Source organism: Eschrichtius robustus, chromosome 3 (genome assembly GCF_028021215.1).
Source record: "Eschrichtius robustus isolate mEscRob2 chromosome 3, mEscRob2.pri, whole genome shotgun sequence".
In the NCBI taxonomy this organism is placed as follows: Eukaryota; Metazoa; Chordata; class Mammalia; order Artiodactyla; family Eschrichtiidae; genus Eschrichtius; species Eschrichtius robustus.
In genome coordinates, this window is record NC_090826.1 from 142660706 (window position 1) to 142681503 (window position 20798).

The 20798-nt window shown below is 41.5% G+C and overlaps 1 protein-coding gene across 2 annotated transcripts in view; it reads left to right on the forward strand.

The window, feature by feature from the left end:
* RGL1 (ral guanine nucleotide dissociation stimulator like 1) overlaps positions 1-20798 on the forward strand; it is a 291746-nt gene that overhangs the window by 246825 nt on the left and 24123 nt on the right. For both annotated transcript variants that reach the window (XM_068541388.1, XM_068541387.1), the window contains 4 exons: positions 3386-3489; positions 6558-6642; positions 16886-16975; positions 19402-19488. In XM_068541388.1, the coding sequence (XP_068397489.1) occupies positions 3386-3489; positions 6558-6642; positions 16886-16975; positions 19402-19488 (366 nt within the window). The remainder of the gene's footprint in view (positions 1-3385; positions 3490-6557; positions 6643-16885; positions 16976-19401; positions 19489-20798) is intronic.

The window sequence follows — 20798 nt, forward strand, 5'->3', positions numbered from 1 at the left end:
AACGTGGGAGTTTGTTTATTTCTCCTCTTTAAAAATATTCGTCCCTTGATCACTTCTTTCTGCTCATGGGCCCCTTCCGGGTGCGATGGAATGTCTGCTTTTTCACAGACTGTGTGTTGGTTCTGCGCCGTGTTCAGTAAATATCAACTGGTGGCCTCAGTGTCAAATGGACTGCTCTGACGATGCAGAAGGATTATCTCTCACCCTTCCAGTACCTGGAAGCATTCTATTTTCTGCAGGCTTGAAGAGCCAATACCTTCTTAGGATCTCGAATCTCTTTTCTAAAAGACTGAAATATACAGATTTCACATTAATCAAGGGCTTTCCTGAGGGCTTTATATCTGAAGTTGGAGGGGCAGAGTCTATTCCTAGGCCTGAATTACATTCTGCTGGGTGTCAGTCCAGTCTATTGGATCAACTGCTTCCATGCCATATGACCTTGACCTTCATTTATCAGCATCTTATTTCATGAGTGAGGAAAGGTGAACAGTATTCAGTCAGTCACCACATATTTCATGAGCCCCTAAATGCTTCAGAGCTACAATTTTATGTACTTTGGGGACATAGATAAGCGAAACACAATTAATTTGGTCCTACAGGAGCCTATAGTCAAACAAGGAAGCTAAGATATACTGCAATTATCTCAGCCTGGGCTGAAGAGGAGTAGGGCCGTATGACATAAGTGCTGCAAAAGTGGAGGAGCGAGAAATCACTTCTGACTGGGGTGATCCAGGAAGGTTTCATGGGTAGGATGACATTTGAATTTAGCTTTGAATAATTGATAGGATTTTGGGTATTTGAAGATTTGGGAAGATTTTTTTTTTCTCGGCAGAAGAAATTACATCAGCAAGAGCTATGTAATTAACAACAATTTTGACAAATAATTATTATGTAAATATCCTCTGTTCTGGGCTATATGGGTCAATCCTAACCAAAACACATTTTGTTTTCCACCCCATTATATATTTTTCTCATTAAGCCCCTATCTGTGGGCATAAGGCTTAAACTTTCACATTTTCTCTCTCTTTTTTTTTTTTTCACATTCTCTTTTGTGGTCTTTGATTAAATAGCAAAGCCATAATTGTGCCAGAGAATTTGCTTTATTTTGAGTCTGTAGGTGGTCTAATACCACAGACTTTTTAGTACATGGAAAAATACTATATGGAAAAAACAAAAAAATATCTTATGCAACTTTGACTTCTCCTATTCTGAATTGAGGTTATTTATCAACAAGTAAGAGCTACAAAAGAAGTTCTGATAGAACATGGAATTTCTCTGTCTTCTTAGACTGATAAGAAAAAATATTTTTTGGCCACAAACGCCATATCATTTACAGTCATCTACATGTCTCAAAAGAAAATAGTCTATCTACTTTTAATCTATTCAACTGCTTAGAAAATCTGTAGCAAGCGTGTAGCATCTGTATATGTGACAGGGTGACTCAAACAAGGACTTTGGCCCATATAAATATCAATTGTGCGTTTATGTGATAATAAGAAATACAAGTTGTATAATTTGAGGTATATTCCAAATCCCATAGCACGTGCTTAAAAGCCAAGGGTCCTTAACTCTTGGTGATGCAGTTTCCCAGTGTGGAGCATGCTGTGTCCCTTGAAATTGTGTAGGTAACTTAATAAAATAACAAGACTCACAGGTGGTTTCCAGCCAAGATTTATTTTACTTTTCCTGCATTAATCACAGTCATTTTCTATTGAGAGGATGTTTGAAAAAATGATAATTTTACATGCAGAAAATATTTCTGACCTAATATGACTGTATTTTCTTGGACTGGCCTTACTGCTACATTTTTACTTTTGCATCACCTCTCCTCAAAGATCATTCCTTTTCTAGAAATGGGGCCAGATGCCCCTTGTACTCCTTTAAACCTTTAGCTTAAGCCTCTTTCTGAATAATGTGTTCCATATGTTTATCACAATTTGCATGAAATATCTGGGCCTGAGTTCCTTTATTTATTGCAAGTTTCCTGATTTTTAGAACATAACTTTTGGATTCTGAACCTTTGTTGAACCATGCTGTCATGGGCTTGGTTTCCAGACTGACTGACTGTAATTCAGAGCGCGAGCTTTCTCTCTCTCTTTAGCTTTCTCTCTCTTTCTTTTTAAATAAAGGGAAAGCATTGAGGCGTTTAAAAAGAGTGGGCATGACTTTTGTAAAGAACTTTGGCATTTACTCTAAGAAAATGTTGTGGGGTTTGTTTGTTTGGCGTAGTAATTTTAAGTAGCCAGATTTGGGTGTACCAAGTTAGAGAATGCCATTTTTCCTTCACAGTCAGGACTCGCGTGACTTCATGAAGTGATCTTTCAAGCAACGTGCATTTATGCCCAACCACTCTGGGACCTCTTGCCCCAGATGTTCTGCATGAAGCCAAGCCCATGCTCACACAGTGTACTCGATAATCAACAGTGGATGTAGTACACTCCCCCATATGCCTGCACATGAAGCATCTCCTTGGGCATAAGGCACAGCCCACTCTCTCAAGGCTGCCACCTTCCCCATTCCGGCCGCAGATGGGACCCTCTCCCTGACTGTTTTGCTGTCCCCTACCATTCATTCAGCAGGACTTTGACTTCAGGGTCGCTTCCTGCTGATGCTACAGACTCTGAATGGTAGCTGAAGTTTCAGGATCAGGCAGTCTTTCTCCTTCCCCGGAAAATGACATCCAGAATGTTTCCTGTTCTCTTTCTATTTTGTTTTAAAACGCTGCCAAAGTGAATTTTATTTTAAAATCCCAAGTTATTTTGGAACCACTGTAAGTACCAAGGTGTTTCTGAATGTTTATGATTGCGGCACAAGCCAATCTGAAACCGAATGGATGTGTATAAAAATATTCCCTCTTGGCTAAGAACATAAAAGCCAAAGTTCAACTTGTGGTGAGTTTTTATTGCCAAGTTATATACCCCTCTCTGGACAGGGGTTGGTCATGAGATGTTTGATAGCATCTGACCTCGAAGCAGCTGCTGCCCGGTTCACTTTGTGGGTCTGAAGGATACAATCATCTTTCATGTGTATTTTTAGGGCATATGTGTGCTTTCTTCAGAAGAAAGTTTGCTTTCTCTAGCAAAGCTCTGTAGACTCACCTCCACTCGTGTTTTTACTGGGAAAGCTGGAAACTATAAAACTGTAACAACAACACAGAAAATATATTAAAGGGAGAAAAACAAGCGTTCAGGGCCAAAACCTGTAAAATGTTTCAGTGACTGGGGTGGGAGCAAAGGAGCCACTTTTTGATGTTCAGTATTTATACAGCCGCCTATTTAGTGGTAAGAGTTCATGGCAGCTGTGATACCTCTAAAACAGGAAACCACCAACTCACTGTTTTATTGATATTTAAATGCCTTGTATGTTTTAATCACTCTCCCTACAGGAATGTAGAATCCTGAAGAATTTCTCCTCCTTGCGGGCCATCGTTTCTGCACTGCAGTCCAATTCCATCTATCGGTTAAAAAAGACTTGGGCTGCGGTCCCAAAGTAAGTTCCCAAGTGTCTGCTCTGCTTTCTTTGGCTGGGCTGATTAGTTGCTGCATAAATGGTGTGGGTCCTCATTTTCAAAGCTCATATTATATAACTAGAGAAACATCTTTGAAAGCCTCTGTGTGTTCCAGGCAGGGTGTGTTTTACACATCATCATGAATGAGTTTTGAGGCAGGGCTGCTGCAGAAACCAAACTCATTCTCAAAGGGTGCCAAAGCCAAGATGATTGGCTTTGGGGATGATTTTAAGGATGTGCATATTATCTGGGCTTTGAGGGTTGTGGAGTGATGAAGTTACAGCAATTTGCCATTAGTTCTGGTTATTTTTCAGCCACATTCCAAAGCCCTAAGCTGTTCCAAGCTGTAAGGGATAGTGTGTGCAGATAGGACATTAGTTCTTGCTGTTCAACAAGAATCCGTTTAGTTCGTTTCTGCTTCCGCCTATTAAAAGCTATCTTAGTGATATTAAAAACCTCTAAGTATTCCTTCCTAGGTACCTGACTAAAAATGATTAACTGCCCACATTCTGTATTGTGTTTTTCTTCATATTTCTTGCCATAACCTTTGGAACAATGAACAATTGTGTCCTTCCTTATTGTTTCACTGTCGCTCTTGCCCCCATGTCCAGAGCTTCACTGAACTCTAGACCAGAGGGCTTTTGGCAAAGGAGGGAAGAGTGAGTGAGGAGGCAGTTCTGGTCCCCCGTGAGTACAGATTTAGAGGCTGGGGCATGTGTCATGACTACAAACTAGATCAGCTACTTTCAACAAAGTCTCTCTCGGTTTGCACTAATCGAGAAGTCAGGCCATAACAGGGAAGGATGCGTGCACTGTTTATAACCTATATTGTATGCAGCGCAGTCTATACTGTGTGAGGCACTGTAAGTTCCAGTCGGGAGACAGGCCAGCTTGCTCCCCAGGCAGGCCTGCCTTGTGGATTTGGCGGGCTCTGTCCTTAGAGTGGAAGGTCTAGGTACTCAATTTCGTCAACTCACTCAGAGCTGGTTAAGCCTGAAGGGATTGACACTATCCAAAATCAACAGAGACCCGGATTGGTAAACCAGAGTTTCATAGATTTATGCTGAAAAAGGAGTGCCAGAGTGTTCAACCTACTGATAAGCTCACATTCTCTATCAGAGGCAAGTCTGCTCAGGGGAAGTCACGTTATTTATTATATAATTCTTTGATGGGTTTTGAAGCAGGTGATCTCATTGCCTGGTGTTATAGATCTGCAGACGCCTCAGCCACTTGGACTCCAGAGCTCGTGTTCTGTTATCTATCAGGAGAAAAAGTGGCAGATAGGCTTTTCAAAGTCCAGTGCAGTTTTCTTGATTACCACTCTTTTCTTGAGTTCTTTCTCCTCTTCATTAGTTTGAATGAAGAAGGTGACTCTGTGTGATAGAGAGATTAGTTAATCGATTTTCCTCTGCACAGGAGTCTTATGAAAGTTAAGGATCATGTAAAATCATTAGATGTTAGGCCCTGGCGAAATATGATGGGAAAATCAGATGCGTACAGCGTCCCCACCCTCAGCACCCCAGCCCCGCACCTTCCCCTCATCACTGCTCGTCAAGTGTGGTATCAGAAACAATGGGATGGTCAGGGGCTAAAATGAAGTCTTGCCCCACTGCACCCTTCTCTGGTGGCAGTGAAAGGTAATCCTATCTTTCCTTGGTGGTTGATAAGTAGAACACTATGAAAAGTCACTTAGCCAGCCAAAGATTTCTACCATAGCAAATCTGAGGCTAAAACACAAGTAAAAAATTAGTGGACTTGTTTCTTAATCTCCTTGGTTACCATATGAGAAGGTCCATTCTTCCAGCTGGCTTTTGTATTTAAGAAACACCACAAAACAAACCTCAAAGCCCTATTCTGTACAACATGGGTGTCTGGTTTGTGTCTTCATTGGTTGGTGGGTTCATATTTTAGCAGGGCTGCTGAAGAAGTATCACACACAGTTCCTGAGAGAAGCCACTTGCATATCAGCTCTATATAGTTTCTATTGCTAAATTCAAGGAACAGGGTTAAGAGATTTTATTCGGTTATTACTTTCCTGATAACCCTTTATGTTAATAACTTTCAGTGGACAGAGGAGATATCTATTTCTTTCTGTTTATTTAGGCCCACATGTAATTAAGTTCTTAATGATTTTTTCCAAATATAAATAGCTTTAATGGTTTTCTTAATTCTAAGAGTAATACGACACTCATTGTAAGACACATAAATTCTTAGTAATGGCTTTCTCATAATAATGAAAGTGTTGCATATAGAATGACATTGCCTCTGTTAATTCTTTGCCTTCAGAATCATCCTCTCAGTAACCCTGGAGGGGCGTAGAGAAAAGCGCGAGGCCCGTGGAGACGTAGTGTACCAGGGAGGGGCAAGGCAGGAGTAGGTGCTTTACATGTGTGATCCTGGTGACCTTCACGGCCATCCTGTGAGGGGGCTGTCACTGTTTCCATGGTGCAGACAAGAAAACTGAAGCTCAGGAAAGTTGAGCAACTTGTCTCAGATCACTTAGGGAGTGAGTGGCCGAGTTGGGATCGGAACCCACCCCCTCTGACTCCAGAGCCCGTTGTGGTTCCACCATCTACTCTGACTCTAAGAGATTCAGGAAATTTGGGTTCTGTACTGCAGCTCTCAGCAGTTAGTAGTGGAAGCTCGGACAAATCCCCAACCCTGGCATCTTCATCTCTCAAATGAGGGGACTGGCCAAGAAGAGTTCTCAGGTCCTGTAGGGCTGTGGGTGTGTTGCTAAGAGAGAATTTTTTTTAACCTGCCGAAGAGAACATGTCCCAATTAGACAACTTAATACCACAGTTTAACAATCTTTTTTTATGATTATAACATGCATGGTTAGAAAATATCCCTCTCTTCACACAGGTGATCATGTCTACCTATTAAAAAAAAAAAAAAAAAAGCCACCCTGCATTGGAAAGGTCATTGGCTTTGTCTGTGCTCACGTAGCCCTTCCCTCTGTAGCCAGAGGTACTGAGGGCACCTGGGCCCAAGGTGTTGGACTTTTACTAATCTTCATTTGTTAATGTTTTCTTCATCCCTTTTGTAGGGACCGAATGCTGATGTTTGAAGAACTTTCAGACATCTTCTCGGACCATAATAACCACCTGACCAGCCGGGAGCTACTGATGAAGGTGAGGGCGCTGGGTTGTACTGTGCTGACTGCTCTGGAATCCGTTCAACGGAAGGGTAGCTTGAGGGCTCCTTGGATGCCTGCAGTCCCTTGAGAGAGGCTACAGGGACTGGAAGGCAGGACTTTTGGTTTTTAAGCCAAATCGAAGAAGCCTGAGGCTGAGAAAATTCAAAGTCCAGCTCCTCAGCTTCACTGTGATGCAACCAGATTGTGAAACTTGCGTTGCTGCCTGTAGCTCCTCAACAAGCTGCCCTGGAAACACTGAGTGCTGGCAGTGAGGTGGGTGAGAGGGCCTGGAATATCCTTCTCAGCAAAACAGCTTCTAGAAGGACAGGGGCCAAGCTTGCAATTCTACGTCCTTTATTTGCACTAAATTGTGCAGCCTGTCTGTCAGCAGTATTTATCGAACACCAGATGAGTGCTGGCTTCTGAACGGCAGGCTAGGTAAAGCTACAGCTCGGTTCATTTTCTTTCTCTAGATGTTTGTTAAACATCTAATATTTGTAAAGCATTTGACCGGCCTCTGGGAGTATGAAGAAGACGAACACAGACCCTGTTTTCAGGAACTCACCTGCTGGTGGGTGGATATAGACCCTAAACAAGAACGAGTAGTCAAAGAAAGGTACAAAGATAGGTTGTGAGCAATCATCAGAGGGGAACATGGACCAGATATTATCTTCACGGCTTCTCTATAAAGTAGATTTTATCCTCCTCATTTTGCAGCTAGCCAAGCCTCAGAGAGGTAAGGAACATACCCGAAGTCCCACACCTGGTAGGTGGTGGAGCTAGAATGTGAGTCCAGCCTGGTGAGACTCTAAAGCCAGTGCTTTCATCACTTAGGCATAAAACTATTTCTTTTGACCACTTGGGAGTAGGAGGCAGGGTATGTCAGGTGAAACTTCATGGAGAAGGAAAATAAGTTGGTAATTCAGTTAATCCTGATTGGGCATTCACTGTGTGCTGGGTGAGGGAGGTACAGCCGTTCTGAAGGCAGCCTCCGATCTTAAGGAGACTGCAGTCTCATGGGGGAGGTGAAGTGGGCAATTATGAAAAAGACCCCAAAAACCAAAAATAAAAACAAAAAAACCATGATATGTGCTACCATAGGGGGAAGCCCTGAACTGGGCTATTAGAACAGAGGACCCTTGTCCTTAGTCTCCTTTTCTGTGACTTGGAGGTGATAATAGTACTATTTAGTCTACTGATCTCATGGAACTGTTTTGAAGATTGACTAAGGAAATACTTGAAAGCCATGTGCAAATGTCAATTTTTTTTAGTATTTGGCAAGCTATCTACATGTGAAACCAAAGTACACATAACAAATGAAAATGAAAAAAGTATAAGTGATACGTGTAGGCTTAGACTAGACACTTGGGAGTAGGAATGAGAGTCAAGTGGGGGTGGGGTTACTTAGAAAAGGCATCAGTTGATAACTGTTAGGTTAGTCGTTCCTGTAAGAGCATCTGTTACAGTCTTCTTGACTCTTCTCCTCCCAAGTCCTGCTCCTCTTCCTTCATGTCTCAGTGAGGACTACATTTCTGCTTGAATCCTTCCTTGACACCCTCAGGTCTGATTAGGCCCCTTCCCGTGTCCTCCAGAAGCCCGTCGTTCCTCTGTCCTAACACTTATCATATGCTCCATTAGACTCGCTTGTGCATATCACCTGTCTCCCTGCTGGCCTGTAAGCCTCTTGCAGGCAGGGACTTTTTCACTGTTATGTCTCTAATGCCTAACACATTGGGCATGTAGCAAGTGTTCAGAAACTGACATCCATTGATGGACCTCCTAATTCACAGGACTTTAACAACTTGCCCACTCTTAGCCCTTCTTGGCGTAGATGATGTGAGCAGGGCCAGGTGGCTGCTGTCTGACTTTGGATTCGGCTCACCTGATGAACTGCACACTAAACAGTGCTTGGCTTGCTGAGGTCGTGTTACTCCCTGCTTCACATCCCCTTCGATTTGCAGACTTTAAATGGAAACTCATCTGGCTGGAAGGAGATGGTTTAGTGGTCTCCCTGTCAGTAATACAAAGCTAGACTAATTGGAGCCACACATTCAAATCCCGATAGCTCTGAGTCATCCTTCCAAAGCAGATAAATTGAATACTGTGCAGCTCATTGCCTGGTGGCCATCTTCTGGCTGAAACCTTAGAAGCAGAGCTATATCTAGACATTAAAGGTCCCATAAACCTTTCTGAAATGTAGAAGTTTACCTCAGTGCTCTAGGTTAAATTTCTTATACGTGGCTGGAATCCCAAAGATGAAAAACTTGGCTATGAATTCATGTGATAATAAAGATGACTGGAAAGGGACCCACAGAGACGTATGACCTGCCCAAAACATTACGGTTAGTGATAGTGGAATGTTTTGGGCAGGTCATACGTCTCTGTGGGTCCCTTTCCAGTCATCTTTATTATTCTTCATACTAAGTATATAATTCTGGATGTTAATTCTCAGCACAGTTGTAATGAAATGAAGGTACTTTGGTTTTCAGAAGAACCATGGCTGGTCTCTGTTTTTAATATGCCACTCCTGGACTTAAACTGGTTTGTGGTTGGGTAATCCTAGTCGTGAATGACCTATCTTCTCTTCTGCTTCTGGACAGATGTAAGGTGCTACCTCTATAATACTACGGCTGAGGCAACATCAGAATTAGCAAAAATCTGTGGTTTTCCTTTTACTTGTTGGAGACAAATGTTTTTATTTTACTCAGAGATTATCTTAAAACTGTTACTGTCTTATGATTTCTGAAACTTGGATCATTCCAAACAGGTTATCTATGGAGTCCACACATTTCAAACCAACAGGAAGGCAGAATCTCACCAAATCTTCTTGGTTCTTGGGATTCTTGGTGAGAACTCTTCTGGGTTACATTGCTAGAAACAAATGCTAGAAAGGCCCAGGCAATTGGCTCTGGTGGAGATGTCTGTTTAGTGAAGCTCCAGGCACACTGAAGTCAGAGCTGGGGTAGAAGACCATAGGGCTGGGAAGGCCTATTTACATAATTACCATTAACTGCTAAGCTGTCATTTAATCAACATGTGTGGAGAGGGATCCAAATGTCTGTGTAGCACCCAAGTAGAAGAGGCCCCTCTGAGGCCCAGGAACAGGATGGATGAGGGCAGCTGTCCTTTGCCACAGATGGAGATAGAGAGAAGGCGAGACTCAGGTGAGAAGTTTGCACTAGAGAGAGAGAGAGAAGGACAGAGAGGAGAGGAGACAAGAGGAGAGTGGAAGGTTGATGGAGGGCAAGATTTGGAATTCATCCAAACATGGGTGATGATTGAGGTCACGGGACTGGATAGTATTTCCAAATACCTGAGTAGAGCAAAAAACAAGATGACTTTGTCAGAAAGAAGAGTCATTAAGAGAGAGTGAGCACAGGCAGCAAAAGGAGGCCAGAGGAGGGACCCAGAGCGATGCAATCACAAATCCTGTGAGAAGTCTCAAGAAGTTTCAAGGGATTGGTGTTGTGAGACCTTGCAGGGCAAAGGATTTAGGGCCGAGGAAGGAAAACACTTCCTTTGGATGTGGAAAACACTTCCACATCCAAAACATGGTTGGATGTGGCACATAGGGGATTTCAGTTGACACCTCATCTGGAAGAGCTGGCACTACTAGTCAGTCTTTTTTTAGTTATCTATCCAGGAGTGGAATCTCACTCTCATGAAGTCATGAAATCAGCAAATCTTCCAGCTCCTCATCCCAGATCTTTGTCCTCCCAATGAGGAGGTTTTCCTAAGTGCTCTTTTAGGATCCTACTTCTGTGATTCTCAGGAGCCTCTTAACTTTTCAGAAATCCTTCTTAAGAATTTTAGGTATACCTGCAATAATGTCCATACATTACATGTCTGTCAGTGATTGAGAAACTGAAAGGGAACCAGAATAACCTACTCCCTGGAAAGAGGTGGACACTTGCATTCAAGTCAGACAAAATTGATTTCTTACTCCAAGCAAGTTCTTAAGAGTTTCCTCTTAGATAGCCTCATCCACCAGAAGGCAGGCAGCAGAAGCAAGAAGAACTACAATCCTGCAGCCTATGGAACGAAAACTACTTTCTCAGAGAGATAGACAAAATGAAAAGGCAGAGAACTATGTACCAGATGAAGGTACAAGATAAAAACCCAGAAAAACAACTAAATGAAGTGGAGATAGGCAACCTTCCAGAAAAAGAATTCAGAATAATGATAGTGAAGATGATCCAGGACCTTGGAAAAAGAATGGAGGCAAAGATTGAGAGGATGCAAGAAATGTTTAACAAAGACCTAGAAGAATTAAAGAACACACACCTAGAAGAATTAAAGAACAAACAAACAGAGATGAACAATACAATAACTGAAATGAAAAACACACTAGAACGAATCAATAGCAGAATAACTGAGGTAGAAGAATGGATAAGTGACCTGGAAGACAGAATGGTGGAATTCACTGCTGCGGAACAGAATAAAGAAAAAAGAATGAAAAGAAATGAAGATGGCCTAAGAGACCTCTGGGACAACATTAAACACACCAATTCTCATTATAGGGGTCCCAGAAGGAGAAGAGAGAGAGAGGACCCGAGAAAATATTTGAAATTATAGTCGAAAATTCCTTAACATGGGAAAGGAAATAGCCACTCAAGTCCAGGAAGCACAGAGAGTCTCAGGCAGGATAAAACCAAGGAGAATCATGCCGAGACATATAGTAATCAAATTGACAAAAATTAAACACAAAGAAAAATTATTAAAAGCAACAAGGGAAAAACAACAAATAACATACAAGGGACCTGCCATAAGGTTAACAGCTGATTTCTCAGCAGAAACTCTACAAGCCAGAAGGGAGTGGCATGATATATTTAAAGTGATGAAAGGGAAGAACCTACAACCAAGATTACTCTACCCAGCAAGGATCTCATTCAGATTTGATGGAGAAATTAAAACCTTTACAGACAAGCAAAAGCTAAGAGAATTCAGCACCACCAAACCAGCTTTACAACAAATGCTAAAGGAACTTCTCTAGGCAGGAAACACAAGAGAAGGAAAAGACCTACAATAACAAACCCAAAACAATTAAGAAAATGGCAACAGGAAAGCACATATTGATAACTACCTTAAATATAAATGGATTAAATGCTCCAACCAAAAGACATAGACTGGCTGAATGGATACAAAAACAAGATCCGTGTATATGCTGTTTATAAGAGACCCACTTCAGACCTAGGGACACATACAGACTGAAAGTGAGGGGATGGAAAAAGATATCTCATGAAAATGGAAATCAAAAGAAAACTGGAGTAGCAATACTTATATGAGATAAAATAGACTTTAAAATAAAGAATGTTACAAGAGACAAGGAAGGACACTACATAATGATCAAGGGATCAATCCAAGAAGAAGATATAACAATTATAAATATATATGCACCCAACATAGGAGCACCTCAATACATAAGGCAAATGCTAACAGCTATAAAAGGAAAAAACAATAGTAACACAATAATAGTGGGGGACTTGAACACCTCACACCAATGGACAGATCATTCACACAGAAAATAAGGAAAAACAAGCTTTTAATGACACAATAGGTCAGATAGATGTAATTGATATTTATAGGACATTCCATCCAAAAACAGCATACTACACCTTCTTCTCAAGTGCGCACAGAACATTCTCCAGGATAGATCACATCTTGGGTCACAAATCAAGATTCGGTAAGTTTAAGAAAATTAAAATCATATGAAGCCTCTTTTTCCAACCACAGCGCTATGAGATTAGAAATAAATTACAGAGAAAAAAACGTAAAAAACACAAACACCTGGAAGCTAAACAATACATTACTAAATAATCAAGAGATCACTGAAGAAGTCAAAGAGGAAATTAGAAAATACCTAGAGACAAATGACAACGAAAACACGATGATCCAAAACCTGTGGGATGCAGCAAAAGCAGTTCTAAGAGGGAACTTTATAGCAATACAATCCTACATCAAGAAACAAGAAAAATCTCAAATGAACAATCTAACCTTACACCTGAAGGAACTAGAGAAAGAAGAACAAACAAAATCCAAAGTTAGTAGCAGGAAAGAAATCATAAAGATGAGAGCAGAAATAACTGAAATAGAAATAAAGAACACAATGGCAAAGATCAATAAAACTGAAAGCAGGTTCTTTGAGAAGATAAACAAAATTGATAAACCTTTAGCCAGACTCATCAAGAAAAAGAGGGAGAGGACTCAAATCAATAAAATTATAAATGAAAAAGGAGAAGTACAATGGATACCACAGAAATACAAAGCATCCTAAGAGACTACTGAAAGCAACTCTATGCCAATAAAATGGACAACCTGGAAGAAATGGAAAAATTCTTAGAAAGATATAACCTTCCAAGACTGAACCAGGAAGAAATAGAAAATATGAACAGACCAATCACAGGTAATGAAATTGAAACTGTGATTAAAAATCTCCCAACAAACAAAAGCCCAGGACCAGATGGCTTCACAGGTGAATTCTATCAAACATGTAGGGAAGAGCTAGCATCCATCCTTCTCAAGCTCTTCCAAAAAATTGCAGAGGAAGGAACACTCCCAAACTCATTCTATGAGGCCACCATCATCCTGATACCAAAACCAGACAAAGATACTACAAAAAAAGAAAATTACAGACCAATATCACTGACAAATATAGATGCAAAAACCCTCAACAAAATACTAGCAAACAGAATCCAACAACACATTAAAAGGATCATACACCATGATCAAGTGGGATTTATCCCAGGGATGCAAGGATTCTTCAATATACTCAAATCAATCAATGTGATACACCATATTAACAAACTGAAGAATAAAAACCATATGATCATCTCAATAGATGAAGGAAAAGCTTTTGACAAAATTCAACACCCATTTATGATAAGAACTCTCCAGGAAAGTGGGCATAGAGGGAACCTACTTCAACATAATAAAGGCCATATACGACAAACCCACAGCAAACATCATTCTCAGTGGTGAAGAACTGAAAGCATTTCCTCTAAGATCAGGAGCAAGACAAGGATATCCACTCTCACCACTATTATTCAACATAGTTTTGGAAGTCCTAGCCATGGCAATCAGAGAAGAAAAAGAAATAAAAGGAATACAAATTGGAAAAGAAGGAGTAAAACTGTCCCTGTTTGCAGATGACATATTATACATAGAAAATCCTAAAGATGCCACCAGAAAACTATTAGAACTAATCAATGAATTTGGTAAAGTTGCAGGGTACAAAATTAATGCACAGAAATCTCCTGCATTCCTATACACTAACAACAAAAGATCAGAAAGAGAAATTAAGGGAACAATCCCATTCACCATTGCAACAAAAAGAGTAAAATACCTAGGAATAAACCTACCTAAGGAGGTAAAAAGACCTGTGCTCAGAAAACTATAAGACACTGATGAAATAAATCAAAGATGACATAAACAGATGGAGAGATATACCATGTTCTTGGATTGGAAGAATCAGTATTCTGAAAATGACTATACTACCCAAAGCAATCTACAGATTCAGTGCAATCTCTATCAAATTACCAATGGCATTTTTTACAGAACTAGAACAAAAAATCTTAAAATTTGTATGGAGACACAAAAGACCCTGAATAGGCAAAGCAGTCTTGAGGGAACAAAACAGGGCTGGAGGAATCAGACTCCCTGACTTCAGACTATACTACAAAGCTACAGTAATCAAGACAATATGGTACTGGCACAAAAACAGAAACACAGATCAATGGAACAAGATAGAAATCCCAGAGATAAACCCACGCACTTGTGGTCAACTAATGTGTGACAAAGGAGGCAAGGATATACAATGTAGAAAAGACAGTCTCTTCAATAAGTGGTGCTGGGAAAACTGGGTAACTACAGGTAAAAGAATGAAATTAGAACACTCCCTAACACCATACACAAAAATAAACTCAAAATGGATTCGAGACCTAAATGTAAGACCGGACACTATAAAACTCTTAGAGGAAAACATAGGCAGAACACTCTTTGACGTAAATCAACAGCAAGGTCTTTTCTGACCCACCTCCTAGAGTAATGGAAATAAAAACAACAATAAACAAGTGGGACCTAATGAAACTTAAAAGCTTTTGCACAGCAAAGGAAACTGTAAACAAGACGAAAAGACAACCCTCAGAATTTGCAAACGAATAAATGGACAAAGGATTAATCTCCAAAATATATAAACAGCTCATGCAGCTCAATATTAAAGAAACAAACAACCCAATAAAAAAATGAGCAGAAGACCTAAATAGACATTTCTCCAAAGAAGACATACAGATGGCCAAGAGGCACATGAAAAGCTGCTCAACATCACTAATTATTAGAGAAATGCAAATCAGAACTACAATGAGGTATCACCTCACACTGGTTAGAATGGGCATCATCAGAAAATCTGCAAACAACAAATGCTGGAGAGGGTGTGGAGAAAAGGGAACCCTCCTGCACTGTTGGTGGGAATGTAAATTGATACAGCCACTATGGAGAACAGTATGGAGGTTCCTTAAAAAACTAAAAATAGAATTACCATATGACCCAGCAATCCCACTACTGGGCATATACCCAGAGAAAACCAGAATTCAAAAAGACGCATGCACCCCAATGTTCATTGCAGCACCTTTTACAATAGCCAGGACATGGAACCAACCTAAATATCCATCGACAGATGAATGAATAAAGAAGATGTGTTACATATATGCAATGGAATATTGCTCAGCCATAAAAAGGAACGAGATTGGATCATTTGTAGAGATGTGGGTGGACCTAGAAACTGTCATACAGAGTGATGTAAGTCAGAAAGAGAAAAACAAATATCGTATATTAATGCATATATGTGGAATCTAGAAAAATGGTATCGATGATCTTATTTACAAAGCAGAAACAGAGACACAGACTTAGAGAACAAATGTATGGACACCAAGGGGGGAAAGCTGGTGGCGGGGGGTGGTGGTGGTGTGATGAATTGGGAGATTGGGATTGACATGTATACACTAATTTGTATAAAATAGGTAACTAATAAGAACCTGCTGTATAAAAAAATAAATAAAATTCCCCAAAAAAATAATTATCAATAGTTTGGGAGGACTCAACCACCCAGCACAGGAAGTGGCACATTTTAGGACACTTTCGTTCATCCCCAGGAAAAACTATAAGCAGGGGATCTTTAAATGATATCTCTTCTTATTATCATTTGTAATAGGGAGACTGAAAGTAGGTAATGAGTCACTACGGGTTCTGTCCCCAGTGATGTACCTGGACCTGGGTAAAGGCTGGTGAATGATACAAGATACTGATGTTGCAGTGTCATCGGAAAGGCTAAGTCACTGGAAAAGATCCCCTCGTAGTCGTACAGTAGTGAAAAGTCACATGCTGTGGTCATATAATAAACCCAGGGAGAACTGACTAAGGGAAAACCAATGCAGTTATGCACTACTGAATTGTGAAATTTGCCTCCCATTCATGCAGTTCCTGGAAAATGAGAACTTAACAAGACCCCAAAACCACAAAACCAAAAACACTTTATGTTCAGTCAGCAAACTGGAGATTAGTCATTATGTAGAAGAGTTTGTTGTCACAACAGACGGGAGGAGAGAAGGGGTAGCCATCTGTCCTCAGGCGCCAGGAGGAAAGATTGATTTGTAGGAGTTCCAAACCTGAGAGGCAACTTGGGAGGATGGACTGGGGGAGAAAAAGGGGAGAAAAATGTATGAAGGTCTGGCTTTCATAGATCAGTGCTGGACTTCCTCAGAAAACTTCCGGTATAAAAAGTTTCATTTAGCTAAGAAATACCACAGAAATAGTCCCTTTTCTTCCACAGAATGCTGGCACATGCCTTTCAGGCCAAGATCAAGAAATCATAAAATTTACAGAGGAAGAGATCTTCATTTCCAGGATGTGTGATTACTTCGAGTGAAATTTGGGATGTGTTAAAAATTGTCTCCAGTTCCGGGAATTGCCTGCCTTGTATTAATGATTGATTTTATAACCAAATCAAGGGCTCTTCTTACAAAATAGGGGGAAAACAGGATAAGCTATGGCCACCAGGCACTCTCAAGAATAGATGTCTCAACCACTAGCCAGCTAAGTGTTTGCATAATAGCCCAGAGCCTGCTGGAGGCCTCTTCACTTTGCACGGCGTCCAGATAGTTGTGCAGAGTTTCCGCCCCAGAAACCTAGGTGCCCCTTCACTTGCCCCTGTATCACTTTCCTCTGTGTGTGCTTCTGTTTCTTAGGAAGGAACCTCCAAATTTGCAAACCTGGACAGCAGCGTTAAGGAAAACCAGAAGCGCACTCAGAGGCGGCTTCAGCTCCAGAAGGACATGGTATGCAAGGCCCTGGGTCTCCCTGAGGGCCCACCAGCGAGCGGCCCTGTGTCGGGGGCTGGGCTCCTGCACGGCCCTGGACCCTTTAGTCTGCAGGGTGCCCCTGCCCTCAAAGAAGTTCTCCCATTCTTTACCTCATCTCTCCTCAGCAGCCCTGGGAGGTCTGAAGCTATTTTCACTCCCACTTGACCCAGCAGGAAATAAACACTGAAAGTGGCAAATCACATTGTTTTCTGGAACATTTTTATTTTCTGGAAGAGAGGGAAAGTCTGCGGCAGGTAGACTTCTGTCCTTTTTGCTATCTTCTTTATCCACTCCTGCACTTAGGAGCTACCGTGACCTTGGCCTTGAGACCCCTGGGCTTCAGTTCCCCGACGGGAATGCCTACTGTAGCCAGCTTGGAACACACGGTGGCCCAGGACCTGGGTGCCGGGGAGAGAGAGTGTCAGCTCCCAGGAGGACTTGGTCCTTGTACTCGGAGATCTTTTCATCTGTTCCAAACCCTCTAGTCATTTTCTGGCTCTCATCACTAACCCCAAGTACTAGCCAAATCTTTCTAGTTTTTCAGTACTCAGAGGAACGTAATACCTCCCTCTTTAAGACTGAAAGGTAGTTCTTGACATCATTGGCTTTATTTTTAACACTCTCCTAACTTTTAGCGTAGAAGGGGAAAACCAGAGAGAGGAGAATGGAGATTGACAAACTCAAAATACTCTCATCCCTGCTTTGAGAAGATTTTCTCCTTCTTTGGAAAGCTGGGCATAAATCAGAAATGTTGGTTTTGAGTGATGGGGGTCTTCTGTAACATAAAGCCTGTAAAGCATTCACAGCACTTCAGACTTTTTTGGTGGTCCAAAGACAAGTTAAAAATAGCCATTAAAAAAAGAGAGATTATTTTAGTTCAGGATGAGACCTTGTACACATGATAGGGAAGGACATACTGCAGCTGACATAGAGTTCCTGAAGGACAAAACCCTGCCTGGAGTGAACCTCAAGAAGCAGCTCTGGCTGAGGAAACAGCCAGCTGCACACACATCAGGCAGCCTTGTTCTGCCCTGGTGGATATTTTGTTTTCTTGCCAGAATTTCCATAAGTGCCTTAATGGACTGTAGGATAAGGTGTTGTCCATGGAAGCCCCTTTTTATTTTCTCTTCAGAATGGTTAGTGCCTCTGTGGCCTTATGGAGAATAGGGATGATTTCAAAGGAAATTTGGTGAAATTAATATAGTATATATATACCTGCAGTGGAAGTGCTTCTACATTTCTTTCTGAGGGAAATTTTTTTTTAAATAAACTTTTTATTTTAGAATTTAAAGAGTTCCAGATAATACATAGAGTTTCTGTGAATCCCTCCCCCATCCCCCCTCTACCTCCCCACCTCCCCACCCATTGACATTTTCTGTAACCATGGCATATCTGTCAATACTAAGAAACCGACATGGGCATACTGCTGTTAACTGAAACCCAGACTTGACTTGGATTTCACCAGTTTTCCATGAGCACCCTCGTTCCGTTCCAGGATCCAACCCAGGGCACCCCACTGCATTTAGTTGCCACCCTAGTACCCTCTGCTGTGTGACAGTTTCTGAGCCTTTCCTTGTTTGTCATTACCTGACAGTCTTCAGGAAGACTGTTCTAGTATCCTTAGAATGTCCCACAACCAGGGGATGTCTGTTGTTTTTCTAGTGATTAGACTGAGGTCACGGGTTTGGGGAAGAATATCACAGATGTGAAGTGTCTTCTCATCATATCAAGGAGTGAATGACATCAGCATGACATCTGATGTCACTGGTGATATTAGCCTTCATCACTTGGTTAAGGTACAGTTTGGCAGGTTTTCTACTTTAAAGGGACTATTTTTCCCTTTCCCTCCTGTATTCTTCAGAACCGAGTCACCAAGCCACTTTACTAGTGACACCCCGTCCTCCTGTGGTCACACTTCTCCAGTGGGCAGCAGCCCAATCCTCTACCAATGGTGAGACCATCCCTCCCAGGGCCATTCTGAACCACTGGGAGTGTCCACATGCTGTGAAAGAGAACAGAGGTCCCTCTGACCTGAGCCTAAGCAATGTGTAAACCCCACTGTGAACACACTTGAACCATCTCCTGGCTTTGAGGCTTGGTTTTCATGACTTTGAAAGTTACCTTGGTGATACAGTTCCTGACCTATTTGTGTTACGGAGTTTTAAACATCTCATTCATGGAGGTTAGCACTAGTGGCCTTAAATTAGGCCTTGAATGGTCCTTAATTATTCTCCAAATGCTGTCGAGGATCACCTAGCCATTCGAAGACTGCTGCTTCCATCTGCAAATGGGCACGTTGCTGACTGTAGCGGGCCACAGGTCCATTTGGTCCAGTGTGGAGGTTATCGAAACCCTAAACTTTCAATAACAGCGAAGATGGTTTTATTGTGCTTGCTCTTCAGGGTGTGATGCAGGGAACCGTGCCCTACCTGGGCACCTTCCTGACTGACCTGACCATGCTTGACACTGCCCTTCAGGACTACATCGAGGTGAGTTCCAGGCTGACGGTGCAAGTGGGTCGGCAGCTTTCCCGTTGGTTACCCAAGAGAGAAATACACTTTTGTTAGTACCTATTGAGGGCTTTTTATGAACGTGGCATTGTGCTAGATGCTATGAGGAATACGAAGATGAGTGACACCAGCAGTGGCTCACAATCCAGTGGAAGGTGTCTATCAAAGCAGGCAGTGATGGATAGAAATAGTAAGAACTCAAACAGAAATGCAAAGAGAGAAGAGGACAGGCCACGATCAATTCCCTGTGAGGGGAGGTCATGGCAGATCCTTAGGAAGGAGTGGGTTTGAGCAAAGACCGAGGTGCTGGGTGGGACTTTGGCAGGTGGAGCTGAGGGGATAATGTACCCTCACATTCTACCTGCTGGGGTAGGGAGTCAGTCAAGCTCGTGGATTTTTAAGTATCGCTTTATTGTTTCAGATTATTACCTTCTCTCTCTCTCTCTCTCAGAGTGGGGAAAGAAGTGAAACAAGCTACTTGTTAGTAACAGTAATACAGTAGAATATTACATGGAGAAGAGACTGGATATTTGAAATGAAATTTAAGGATTGCCTGTGTATTTAAGTTTATCTCACCTTCCTGATTATCACATGCAGTCAGTCAGTCCGCTTTTACTCTATCATAATTAGAAGGAGTAGCAGTTATCTTGCGAATTCCCACCTCCAAGGTCGTCGTAAATGTTGTGGACATGCTCCCTCAGAGAGAGATGCTTCGCGTCTCTTCACATCCTCTGCCTCAGCTTATCTCAGGAAACACTCATCAGTGTTGGGGAATTTGGGGGGAGTGACCAATGATTTAGAAGTTAAATTCAGCCTACTGAGAATAGGAGCTGGGAGGATGGAGAGTTGAAACTTAACTTCGGTGATGATGTTGTGTAGAAGTTTGATAAACTTCTTTTGATAAAACATTGAAAATTTGGCTTCCACTATGAGTCAATGACCATCTGTTTTTGTTGCTTTTGGTAAAGAAAAAAAAAAGTGTAACAGAACATTCACTCAAGCTTTTGTCTTTACTGTCTCTGCAAATGTATTTGGATTCTGTGTTGTAAATCCTTTATCATTACTGTTTTAGTTGGTTTCAGACATCTTAAGAGAAGGCTCTCTGCCAATCCTGTCCTATTATAATTAAAAGAATGTTTTTCTTTAAGTGAATGATGCTTCTTTTCCGCCATTGTAGCCATAATTACAGTGTCATGAATAATTGTGACTTTATTATCCCTTTGAGCTATTTTAACAAAAACCTAGAACAAATAAGTCTGGGTTTCAAAGTAGCTTGGTTTGTCATTCAT